General features: G+C 55.0%; 1 protein-coding gene across 1 annotated transcript; it reads right to left on the bottom strand.

The window, feature by feature from the left end:
- Positions 1-2,567: 2,567 nt before the first annotated feature.
- On the bottom strand, positions 2,568-11,491 carry LOC144232703 (chymosin-like). Its single transcript, XM_077765541.1, has 9 exons — positions 11,430-11,491; positions 10,059-10,209; positions 9,068-9,185; positions 8,126-8,244; positions 6,813-7,012; positions 4,846-4,959; positions 3,928-4,072; positions 3,359-3,457; positions 2,568-2,705 (listed from the first exon to the last, which is right to left on the bottom strand). The coding sequence occupies exons 1-9, from the start codon at positions 11,489-11,491 to the stop codon at positions 2,568-2,570; spliced, it is 1,146 nt and encodes a 381-aa protein (XP_077621667.1).
- Positions 11,492-11,975: the final 484 nt, after the last annotated feature.

Below are 11,975 nucleotides of genomic sequence, written 5' to 3'. Positions count from 1 at the left end.
TTGTCCTTCCACTGGAGGTGACCGTTCCTCAAGGACAGCAAAAATGGGGAGCATTGTGGGCTCAGCAGCAGGAGGGAGAAGATGCAGAGAGGGCCCTGTGGTGGGTGGGTGGGTGGTTGTAAGGATCCAAGAGGAAAGGGGGAGACCAGCAGTGAGCAGTACAACTCTTGAGGACCTCACTGATTGAATTGTTCATTCCTTCATTCATTAATATTATTCATATCAATAATACTCGATAAATGCATTCCATGAGTTAAGTGCCCCAGATATCACCATGAGAGGTCAATGTCTGTCCTCAGGGAGTCCCCAGTAGGTGAGGGAGACAGACAGGGAACAAATGTTAGGAGCACTACGCTAAGGAGAGCACTGGGCATAGGGAGCTCGCAGGAGGGAACCGAACACAGCCTGGCCAGGAGCATCCTGGAGAGATTTGCACTCAGCTGAGGTTTGAAGGACAAAGAGGTTGGAGTGTGGAGAACATTCTCTGCAGCCAGAAAAATCCCAGGAGGGACTGCCTCACTGTATGGCCACTATTTACCAAGGACAGGGACCAGCACTGGGGTCCAGTGGGCTGGGGCTGGCAGTGAGGGGCCATTCGGTCCAAACCTCCCATTTATGAAAGCCATCATGTATAGACTTTCTACATGATCTCCCACGGAAGTCTGGATGTTTAAAATGCAATTTGCTAAGTGTAAACCATTAAAACATGACACAATTTTTGTGAGCTTGTTCGGCACTTTTTTTTTAATCTACAAGAAGCCTAAAAATAATGAAAGTGGCCCAGTTCTGTCTCACGCTTGGCAAACAGACAGTATTGGTCTTGGATAAGAAAGGAGAGGCTTAGCAAAGTCGCCCAAAGCCAGACTTACTCCCTGACACCATGCTGTCCTCCGTGACCCTGGAGGACTCAAACACGAAGGTTCAAGGTGCTCTGTTCTTGAAGCCCTGGAATATTTTCCTGTAGCTTCTGCCCCAACCCACCGCAGACTCCTCAGCTCACCTGGGACTGTAGCCTGAGCCCTTCCTCTTCCACCTAAGCCCTCCCAGCCCAATCCTGCGCCTTCCCTGCCAGAGGCCACCTGGCCAGTGTTGGCTGCTGGGCCACAGACCCACAAAGGCACTGGGGACAGCATTTCCACTGCCCTGGATCCCTTATCTTCTTTGTCTTTGCATACAGCTGAGAAAGACCCCAAGAGGTGGCCCCAGGGGATCCTGTTAATAGGATTGCCAGGCTCTTGGCTCCCACTAGAAGCCCCTCCCTCCACTCCTCTTCCTCCTTTGGGAAGTGTCCTGGCCAAATCTGTAGCTTCAAGCTCTCCGAGACTGCTGCATGATTCACCTGCTGCTCAGCTATCTGCAGGGCAAGCGTGGTCAGGATAAGGGGGGATGAGACCTAGATACTAACCTGGCCCCAGCTCCCTCTCCATGCCTTCCGCGAGTTCAGCTACTATAAAGTGTGACTTGAAGCCCAATCACAAAATGGGGGACCATACTGGCTGTGGTTTAGAAAACAGAAGGCTGATCAATTACACCGCCTCCTGTTGGGAGACTGCTGAGAGAAGGGGCACAAAGAAAAAGGAAGGAGCATTCAGGGAGCAAATGTGTGCAGATCAGAAGAGCACCGTGCGGGGAGCCCACCAAGGAGCTCTGAGCGCTGAAATCCCCCCAAGAAGCTTGTCTGCCTGACCCCCATATGGTCACAAGGTGCATAAGTGAGAAAACCTCTTAAATCCCCCTGAACCTCTTTGTTCTAACCCTCTGGTATCTGTATTTCCTCTGTGGCCTCTGTTTCCAGAAAGGAGCTGAAGGAACCTGGGAACTGTCCATTGACCTGTCGCTAGGGTCCTGGCTGAGCACTAGGGGGCCACACCGAGCACTGGCAGCCTCCGCCCTTGAACGTGGATCTGCCCCAGGGATGGAGCCACTCTCCATGCGCTGGTGAGTCAGGATTAGAGCCTCTAAGACAGGCTGGGACTCTCAGCTGTGGTTCTTCCCCAAAAGTAATGGTAACGTCAGGACCCTCAGATCTTCCCCGGAGCCTTCTGTCTACTCCACTGTGTTCTTCAAAATGTCCCAAAGCCCTTTTCTTAATAGACTTAGAGCCTTTCTCTCCCTGGGCCAGTGTTCTCTACTCAGCCCCACACCCCAAGCCCTTGCTCCTCTGGTACAAGCCTCGTCCCGCAAAAGTCTCCCCTACTGTACCTTTTGCCCGGAAAGATCTGGAGTGAGAGAACAGAAAGGTAAGACACGTCTTGGTTTCACCTGACCTAAGCTTGAGGTGGTCAATTCCCTTGTGAAAGTCTCCGCCCACCAACAGTGTCCCGAAGCCTCCCATACCCATGTAGCCCCAGTGCTGCCCGACGTACCACGTGACAGCCACTCCCCACCCCCATAACAGTGCAGGGCTTTGGCCCACAGAAGCCACACTTTGCAGAGATATGTATTTATTGAGAACCTTCTGCCAGAAAACTTTAGCCATATGTGTGCATGTGTGCGTGTGCATGTGTGTGTGTGCACATGCATGTGTGTTTAGGGCATGCGTGCGTGTTCCACAGTCAGCGCTGCAATCAGATGGCCTTGGCCAGCCCCAAGCGGTTGTTGATCCTGTCAAAGACGCTGTAATACTCCCGGATGAAGACATCTCCCAGGATCCACAGTGGGTCATCACCTTGACCCTGGAAGCCACTGGAGCAGAAGCCCAGATCCTGGGAAGGACAAGGCTGAGATGAAGCTGGTCCCAACCACAGCCACCGTGTTTGAGGGTAAGCCTCGCCTACCACACCCCACAATTCCTCTCTCAGCGTATTTCCTTTCCTCCTTGAAATCACCCTCTTAGGTGATTTCAGATTCAGCTTGCTCAACAGGTGAAGAAACTGATACTCAGAACATCAGCTAACCTAATGCAAGATCACCCAGCGGGGTCCCCTGACCCCACTCCTCCTCATAACCCTTCTCTTAGCACCTACTGCCCGAGGACCAGCCAGACCAGGCTGGGGGGCCCAAGGCCTTACCAGTTGTATATACTCAGGGCTAGGTCAAAGCTGAGGCCAGTGGCTCAGGGGGACAAAGGCTGGGTGCCCACAAAGCCAGGGACAAAAATCCCAGACAAAGCTCCAGAGCCCTGGACTTAGAAGGTTCCCACGGGGGCTCTGGTCCTGCCTTCCTCGCCCTCCCTCAAGCCCTGGGCTCTGTCCACCCTTTGTCTCCTGGGATGTGGCTCTAGCAGCCTCAGGTGGGGCCCACTCAGAAAGGCCAGTGGGTTCTCCATCTGGGCCGTGCCACCAGACAAGTTCGTTGACTTGCCAGGAGAGAGAAGGGGTGCCCTGGGACCCCAGGCTCCCTCTCCTGAGACTCATACCTGGCTGGTGTAGGCAGAGGGGGGCAGTGGGTACTTTCTGCCGTTGATCTCAAAGACCACCGTCGGCATGCTGCTTAGCTGTCCGCAGTTGATGTCATACTAAAGACCAGACAGAGGTCCTCTTAGATGTGCAATGGGTGGGATCTGGCTGCGACAGGCAGAGAAGGGCCGAGGCAGGACCCCTTCCTCTGCACTGGAGCCAAGGGGGCAGAGAGGGGGAGGCCTGCCCACCCAGAGGACTCTAGGGAGGTTCTCTCTCAGGCCTCAAAAGAGTCACATTGAGGGGGGCCTACTGTCAGTCAGCGCAGGGACAGACCCCAGCTTGAGAGAGAGGGACTGGCCTCATTGTTTCCCTTCTAGGCTCAGCCAGAGCTCCCCAGGACACCGGGAGCTCTTAGCTGTCAGGGAGGAAGCAGAGAGCCCTGTGGGTTGGTGGAGGAACAAGGGGTTACAGCAGAGCTCAGGGACCCATGACCCTCCCAGGGAACAGGGAGACAGGAGAGGCCCAACAGCAATGGTGGGCGGAGCTGGAAGGCCAGCCCCTCCGGGGAAAATGGGCGTGGCCTCACCATGCCAAACTGGTCTGGTGTGGCTCCAATGGCCGTCTGTATGTTGAGGATGTCGCTGCTAGGCCCAACCAGCATGGAGGTCCCTGTGTCCAGGATCGCCTGACAGCCACCATGACAGGCCACCACCACGCCGTTGACGGTAACCCTGCAGAGTGGAAACAGGACAGGCTCGCAGCACGTCCAGCATCCAGCCCTCCTTCCCAGCGTCCCATCCCTCTTCCCTTGCCAGGATCCTCAGGCAGCGCACAAGCCCAAGCACCCCTCCCTGAGCTCATAGAAATGACCTAAAACCATTTTCTCCCAAGTCGTTAGCTAAATGAAGGCTGCCCCACCTTGTGTGGCACAGAAATGTCAAAAACAGAAAAGTCACACGGCAAGACTTTGGAATCAGTGGTAGAATGAGTCCCTCACGAGTTGCCTAAAGATCTGGTTTCAGATGGTCTCCCTGCCATTCACTTGCTGCAAGTCACGTGCAAGTCATCCAACCTTCCTGAACTCGGGCTTCTCATCCACAAAATGGGTATAGTAACAACCCCTTCCTTGACTTCCTCAAGGGATGGTCATGAGGTTCAGACCTGATGTCAGCAAATTATAAGATGAGGATTGTTAGCAGCATCACCTCATAGGGATTTAGTGAGGAATAAACGAGCCGGTCCTATTATCATTCATCCCAATGCCTAGCAGCTAGTAAGTGCTCAATTAATGCAGCACTCTTCAGACTAAAGCATCAGTGAATGTTCGGCATGCTCACCGGCAAAGACCTTGGCCTTGCAAGTGTCTAATTCAGAACCGGATGTGATGGTTTTACAAGCTACTATGTGCGGTCCTTCTCTGAGCCTCCCGGGCTGATCCCCAGGCCCTCCCGTCCCCACACCTGAGTCAGCCGGTGGCTGGGGCCCGGGACTGCGGCTCACCCACCTGTCCACGGTGAACTGCCAGTACTCCTGCACGGTCACGGGTACCCAGTGCAGGGAGCCTGTGTAATAGGAGGGGTCGATGGCTCCCAGCGTAAGCATGCTCCCGGGGCCATTCCTGAAATCAAGGAAATTGGTGAGGAGGCGCCGCCGCCCCACACAGGGGCAGATGTCGCCGAGACCCCACCCTGTTGTCCTTCCTGTCCTGACCCCCACCTCCCGCCTGCAGGCCTCAGATGAGCTCTCCGGGCCTCCCCGCTCTTCGGGGCTTTTCCCTGATGATGGCTGCAGCATCCTCTCCCTCTCTGAGCTCTGCAGCCCCCCCAACTGCCTCCCGAGGGGAGGTCAGGGAGTGACCACCACGCAGGTCACATGACCACCGGGCTCTGCTCAGGTCACCCTCAGGGGGTCACCCTGTGCCCACTCCCTGCCCCCAGCCCTTTGGCTACAAGTAGGAGAGAGGGTCTTCAAGGAGGTCCCACATACCCTGAGGCTTTTGTCCCAGCCAGGAGACATGGGCACAGTGCAGTGTCACCGAATTCCCACTCTGCTGCTTTTTTTTTTTAATGTTTATTTATTTTTGACAGAACCAGAGACAGAACGTGAGCGGAGGAGGGGCAGAGGGACAGGGAGACACAGAATCCAAAGCAGGCTCCAGGCTCTGCACTGTCAGCACACAGCCTGATATGGGGCTCGAACTCACGAACCGTGAGATCATGACCTGAGCCGATGCTTAACCGACTGAGCCACGCAGGTACTGCCCCCCACCCCCACCCTGCATTCTGCAACTTTTAGTTCCTAGACCTCAGCAAGCTCTGTCTCATCCTTGGGTGCTAGCACATGCTGTCCCCACTGCCTGAAGTGTGCTGTCCTCTGTCTCACCTGGTGGCTCACCCTGTACACGCACCTCAGTCACACTGGGCTTCCCTGTCATTACCAAGCCTTCACCGCACCCAGGTGTGCCCTGCAGTGAGTGCACTTATCCCAACTGTAATCATAAAGGTGTAATTACATAATGTTTCCCCTGCTAAAAGTTAAACCCTCAGTTTATGTTGTTTGAGCATGTATCCCCTTCTTCTGGCCTAGCACCTACACATAGTAACAGACCACAGATAGGTATTGAGTGAATGAATGAATGAATGCACCAATTTCTCCCCGGTGTGGTGTCCTTCTTCCCATCCTGCTACCTGCCTTTCTGTCCAACTGAGCTGCCCCATCACAGGGTCAGAAGACAAAGGAGGGAGCACTGGACTGAGTGTCAGGATCTCTAGGCCCCAGGTGTGACTTAGCCACTAGTTCCTGGGGTGATGGTCCCTTCCAGGCCTCAGTTTCCTGCACTGTGAAAGGAGAAGATTGGACTCCTTTGGAGCCTACTCTAAAAGTCTGGGGGCGCCTGGGTGGCTCAGTCAGTTGAGCGTCGACTTTGGCTCAGGTCACGATCTCCCCGTTCATGGGTTCAAGCCAGGCATCAGGCTCTGTGCTGACATTTCAGAGCCTGGAGCCTGCTTCAGATTCTATGTCTCCCTCTCTCTCTGCCCCTCTTCCACTTGTTCTCTGTCTCTCTGTCTCTCTCTCAAAAATAAAATAAGCATTAAAAATAATTTTTAATAAATAAAAATAAAAATAAATAAAAGTCTGTGAATCCCAGTGACATCCACAAATGACTATGGAGGCCTGGCCGCTTTGGAAAAAAGATGTTAAATGCTCCCATGCAGAGATGGGGTCAGGCTTCATTTTTTAAATGCTAGAAACCAAAGTCAAATGTGGGTCTGGGGGACTCTGCCTATATCGATGGCTATGTCGGGGGCCTTCAGACAAGAACTTGAGTCTGCTTGGAAACAAGCAGAGGTCTGCTTGGATTCTGGACACTACCCTCGGGTTGCAGAGTCCCAAAGGGGTGGGCATTCCTCAGCCGACACACCTCGCCAGGCCATGCATGGAAGCCTAGCCCTGCCTGGGGACTGCTCCTACCTGTCCAAGTAAACAGAGAACAGGTCTTTGGCCACCAGGTGCTTCTGCATCATGTTGTCAAACACGGGCACTGAGTACGGGGAAGCCAGAGAGGGGTAGGCCAGCCCCAGGATCCCATCGAACTCAGAGTAGGTAAAGACGAAGCCAGGTTCCTGGGTGCTCAGGCCCACAGTCTGCTGGGTGTCCATGATGGAAGAGACCTGTAAGAGAAGCAGAGTGACCTCCACCAAGGGCCCTTCGGCCAGAGGCAGGAAGATCCCAGGGCAGGCCGGCATCAAGATCAGCCCTGGGGCCCGCCCTCCCTCCTCCAGGCAAGGTAAATATGTGAGCGTAAGAAAGAAAAGACCCCCTTCCCAGCTCTGCACCCTGGTTTTGAGGGAATTGGTCCAAGGAGGCCAGGAACGGAGGAAGAGGCTCTGGGCCCCGCTGCCTGGCACCGACTCTCAGGGATGCCTGAGCTGGGCAGACACCTGATTGTGGGAGAAGCTGAGGACAGGGCTGTCAACAGGGAAGAGCTGTGTCCATTTTTCAGCTCAGAGCAAAAGAGCCTTCGGCCAGACCCAGAAAGAACTCAAGGAAGATAGAGGTGATAAGCACGAGGGACACTGCTTGATCTTGGGTAGTGGGTGAGGACGGAGAGAAGGATGCTAATGTGTAGTGGGCACCTGCTGTGTGCCTACCACCGTGTTGCGAACTTTACAAGCCACAAAGTGGCAAAAGAAAGGGGAATCCTCGTCCAGAGGGCACAGATGCCCTGTGACGTGAAAAAGATGCTGTTCAATGATGACACGTGGGTAGGGGCCTCGCCTTCCAGGGCGACTGAGCGAGGCCAAGCCAAGGGCACTGCTCAGAGACTCGGAGGCAGGGCTCTGATGCTCAGCTCCCAGCCGCCAGCTGGTGACAGAAGCGTGACTTCGGACAAGTCACCAACTCATCCAAGCTTCCGTTTCCTCATCTGAACAATGGGGATAATAGCATCTTCCTGAGAACATTTCCGGTGAGATCGCACAGGTGACACTGAAGAGAGCTCAGCGCCAATCAGGCAGTTGGACACTGGGCATGGAGAAGCCTCTTGGGAGGACTCTGGGGGCTGGCGTGGGAAGGGGAGGAGGGTGGGGAGGAGGCGAGCCACAGCAGCAGCTGGCTAAAATCCCTCTCAGAATCCGCCCCCCAGGCCACCCGGGGGTGGAGGTGGGGTGGGATCCAGAAGATCTCTCAGCCACAGCTGGAAGCACAGCCCACCAGAGCCAAGGTGGCGAAGCGGCTGGTAGGGAGGGAAAGGTGAGCACCTGGTGACCCAAAGCCCCACTCACTCTGACAGTATCGAGCCCCAGAAAGCCTTGCATGCTGCCTGTGCCATACTGGATGGACAGGGGCTCGTCCAGGTTCTGGAAGGTGGAGGACTTGGCTGGGTCAAAGCGATGATGGTTTTCTGAAACACAGACCCAGGGTTAGTGAGGCTCATAGAATCTTCTCGCCCGCGGACGATGTCAGGCAGGGCTGAGACCCTCACCAGGCCTTGTGAGAATATGGTCTAAATACTAACCATTCTCTCTCCTGAAAATAAGCAGCCCATTCTCTCTTGATCCCACAGAGTTTAGTAAAGAAAATTATTCTTTGCTGCTCAACCCACCTCTCTGACCTCGGGGGCTCCCTGTGTAGCTTCTGAACAAAACAGGAAAGAAAAAAACCATCCCTGTGGTTTCCATGGACATTTTCCTTTTTCCAGCTTTGTAATCTTAGGCAAGACTCTTTTCTTCTCTGAAATTTGTTTTCCCCCTCTGGTAAATAGGGGTAGAGAGAGCACCAGTCTCTCAGGATTGTTGAAGGACCAAATTATTAACATGTATTAAATGTTTACTCATCATCGGCAATAAGACCCTCTCACTTTATTCTTCAGTCACCCATTGGCAAATAATAGCCCCATTTTAGAGAAAGGAAACCCGAGGACCCCCAGAGGGTCAGCAGCTTGCCTTGGCTCCTGATGGAGGCTAAATAAATAAATAAATAAACTGCCCAAACTTCCTAATTTCCAGCAGGTGCTTTATACATTAGACCTGTGATTTGCATGCCTTCCCAATCCATGGCCAGTTGGGAGGGCCAAGCAAGGAAATGGGCACAACTGGGAGGCTGGGAACGTCAAAGCAAGCTCTCATGCACCCACGGTCCTCCCACCCAGCAACCCTGACCATGGCTGGCAGAGGGGCCCTGGCGTCCCAGCCTGGAGAGGCGGGCCAGAAAGGGAGGTCACTCACGGCAGGCAGAACTCTTGCAGTAGACAGAGGGCACCCAGAGGTCCGAGGAACCGGTGTCAAACACCACGGTGAATTCCTGGGGTGGGGTCCCGATGTAGATCTTCCCAAAGTACTGACACTGGGGACAGACAGCACCGGCTCAGGGGTGGGGAGCACAGCATGGGGGTAAGTGTCGATGCTTGGCACCAAGGAAAGGGGCTAAGGGGCATGAGGGTCCCTGGGGAGGGTTCTTCACCTCCAGCCGCCACGCTGGCACCCACCCCAGCCATGCTCGCCTGGCGCCTCCCACAAGCCCTATGACCACTGCTGGAAGCAGACATTAGATCAAAATGTAGGCCCTTCTTGGTAGGAAGATGGGTCCCCCCGCCAGGGGCAGGGACATAGAGATGGGGCACCCGCAAGGTATGGACCCCTGAGTCCCAACTCAAGCTGCCGCTGCCATGCCTCCTTGCCGCCAGCCTCTCCATGTGTCAAAACTAGGGCCCCGGGTGGGGGCGAGCGTGACCTAGATAAGGAAATGAGAGCACAGGAGACAAAAGGCTGACTGTTTACTGCAGTGACAGATGACAGATGAGGGAGAGACAGGCTCCAGAAAGGACACAGACACAAGGGGTGTACCTGTCATGTCCTAGGTGGCTGCAGATGGGTACATGTGCCCCTTCCCTGCCCAGCCCCCACTAGGACATGGGTTTCTTGGGCTGGGAAAGACAGGCATGGAGGTGCACCTGGGAGCAGATTATGTACCCTCAAGGGATGTTGTCTGCAGGTTGCCTGAGCTCAGACCCTTCTGGTGGTGACATTCAGAGCCCTGCCTTTGCCAGGTCCGCTGGCCCGAGCTGACTGACGGCAGAGCTCACTGAGGCGCAGGGAGATGGCCTCCACAGTCCACAGGGCTCCATGATTCCTCAAAGTGGGAAAGAGGCAGGGGCCGGGAGGGGGCGTCCATCACACTCTGCATGAGAAGCAGAGGAAGGGGGGCGGAGCCACTTACGTCCAGGTAGTTGTTCAAGGGCTCGTTGGACATCTTGGCTAAGTTGGAGTACTTCTTGGTGATGGCATATGGGTGTGTCTTCAGAAAGTCCTCCAGGAGCCCACGCTCTTTCAAGGCCTTCCTCAGCGACTTGCCTTTGTGCAGAGGGACCCTGAGGAGACGGGGGGAGAATTCGTGATGCCGGTGGGCATCTCCCCAAGGCTGCCTGGCCTCTGAGAAGTGCCCAGAGGCTCTGGGTTCTGTGAGCTACTCCTCCACAAGAAGCTCTGAGCACCATGGAAACCCCCACTCCCCCAGGGCTGCCCCCAGTCCATGCACTGAGGCCACCCCGATGCCTGGCACTCGAAAGAACTTCACTTTCAGGGCCATAAGGAACTCTGACTGGTCAAAGCCACCCTGGCTCCTTTTTTAGGGATCCGACTTCCCAGGGATGGATTCAGGCTTCCCCAGCCTCGGGTCTTGATAACAGGGCTCAAACCTGGGAGCCAGAGAGAGCATGGTTTTGTGGTAAGAGTGCAAGTCCACGTGGGACCAAGTCCTAACTCCTCCATTATGAACCACGTAGCCTTGTGTAACTCAGGGATCCTCCCTGAACAACAGCTTCCTCATCTGTAAAATGTAAATACTACTATCTACCTAATCTGGGAGGCTTAGCGACAGCCCAGGTAAAGATCTAGTTGAGTGTCTGGCACCTAGGAGCAAGCAGCTCAAGAAATATCAGTTATGGGGCACCCGGCTGGCTCAGTCAGGAGAGTGTGTGACTCTTGATCTCAGGGTTGTGAGTTTGAGCCCCGCACTGGGTGTAGAGATTACTTTTAAAAAATCATTTGCAAAAAGGGTCTAAAAAAAAAAAAAGAAATATCAGTTATAATTTTTGGAAGAGAATTTGGGAACTTCCTCCCCAGAGAGAGATTTGTTTTGTTGAAGAAATGCACACATAGCTCTTCTCACGTGCCAGACTGTTCAAAGCACTTTACCAAAACCGACTCATACAGCCCTCACGACAGCCCTGTGAGATGGGTGCTTTCTTTACCCTAGTTTTATAGCAGAACAGGAAGCAGGGCGCAGGGGGTCAGGTTAGTGACAGAGCTAGGGATCAAACCGCAGGCCGTTTGACTCCAGAAACCGTGCCCTTAGTTTCGCGGGCTGCCCCCTCTGACCCCCTGTTCTTGCTCACTGCGCCCCGGGTGGCAGGGTGCACTTAGAGGAGAGGGTCCCAGATGCCAAGGCGAGACCGGTGGGGTGCTTCCCCTGGGAGCCTGTCCTCGGATGATTCCCCAGGGCAAGGAGCGGGAGCCTAGCAGAGACCCACCCGGAGCAGAGACGCGTGACGCCCTTCCCCACACCGTCCCCCCGGGGCCTGACACCCACCTGGTGACCCCGCTGCCCTGGGAGAGAGCCAGGAGGGCAAGTAGCGCCACGAGACACTTCATCCTGGACCGCGGGCTGGCCACTGCTGGAGCCAGGGCCCATTCCCATAGCCTTTATAGAGCGAGCGGCAGTCCCGCTGGCTGGTAGCCCGGGCTGCGGAGATAACCCCCCGACTTTGGACTGCTCCCCAAACACATTAAGTTAGCACCCAGAGTACCTAACCCCCACTCTGATAAGGGCCACGAATTCCACCCCTGCAGGGACTTCAAAGTGGAAGCGTACACGTGCTGGGAGTGTCACATAGGCCTCCCTGACCTGACCCCCCACCCACCTCCACGCAGGACTTCTCCAGCTAACACGGGCGAGTCCACCACTGGAAACCGGTGTCACGGTCTGTAAAGAGGTGTCTTCGAAGCAGCCCCCTGCCCTGTCCTAGCAGCCTCTCCTGCCTGGGCCTGGCTTCACAGAGAGCCAGCAGCCTGCCCTGCTCGGGACCCTCCAGCTCAGGTCTCCCAGCCCTGTGTTCCAGGGAGCACTCGGGCTACT

The sequence above is a fragment of the Crocuta crocuta genome, unplaced genomic scaffold, assembly GCF_008692635.1.
Source record: "Crocuta crocuta isolate KB4526 unplaced genomic scaffold, BGI_CrCroc_1.0 scaffold274, whole genome shotgun sequence".
Lineage (NCBI taxonomy): Eukaryota > Metazoa > Chordata > Mammalia > Carnivora > Hyaenidae > Crocuta > Crocuta crocuta.
This window is presented reverse-complemented; position numbering and strand designations above follow the sequence as displayed.

Coding starts and splice junctions, on each gene's coding strand:
- LOC144232703 (XM_077765541.1), bottom strand. CDS start 11,491: ATGAAGTGTCTCGTGGCGCTACTTGCCCTCCTGGCTCTCTCCCAGGGC. Junction 9,186..10,058: donor CCTTGAACAACTACCTGGAC/GTAAGTGGCTCC, acceptor GTCTGTCCCCAG/TGTCAGTACTTTGGGAAGAT. Junction 3,458..3,927: donor CACCAGACCAGTTTGGCATG/GTGAGGCCACGC, acceptor TCTGGTCTTTAG/TATGACATCAACTGCGGACA.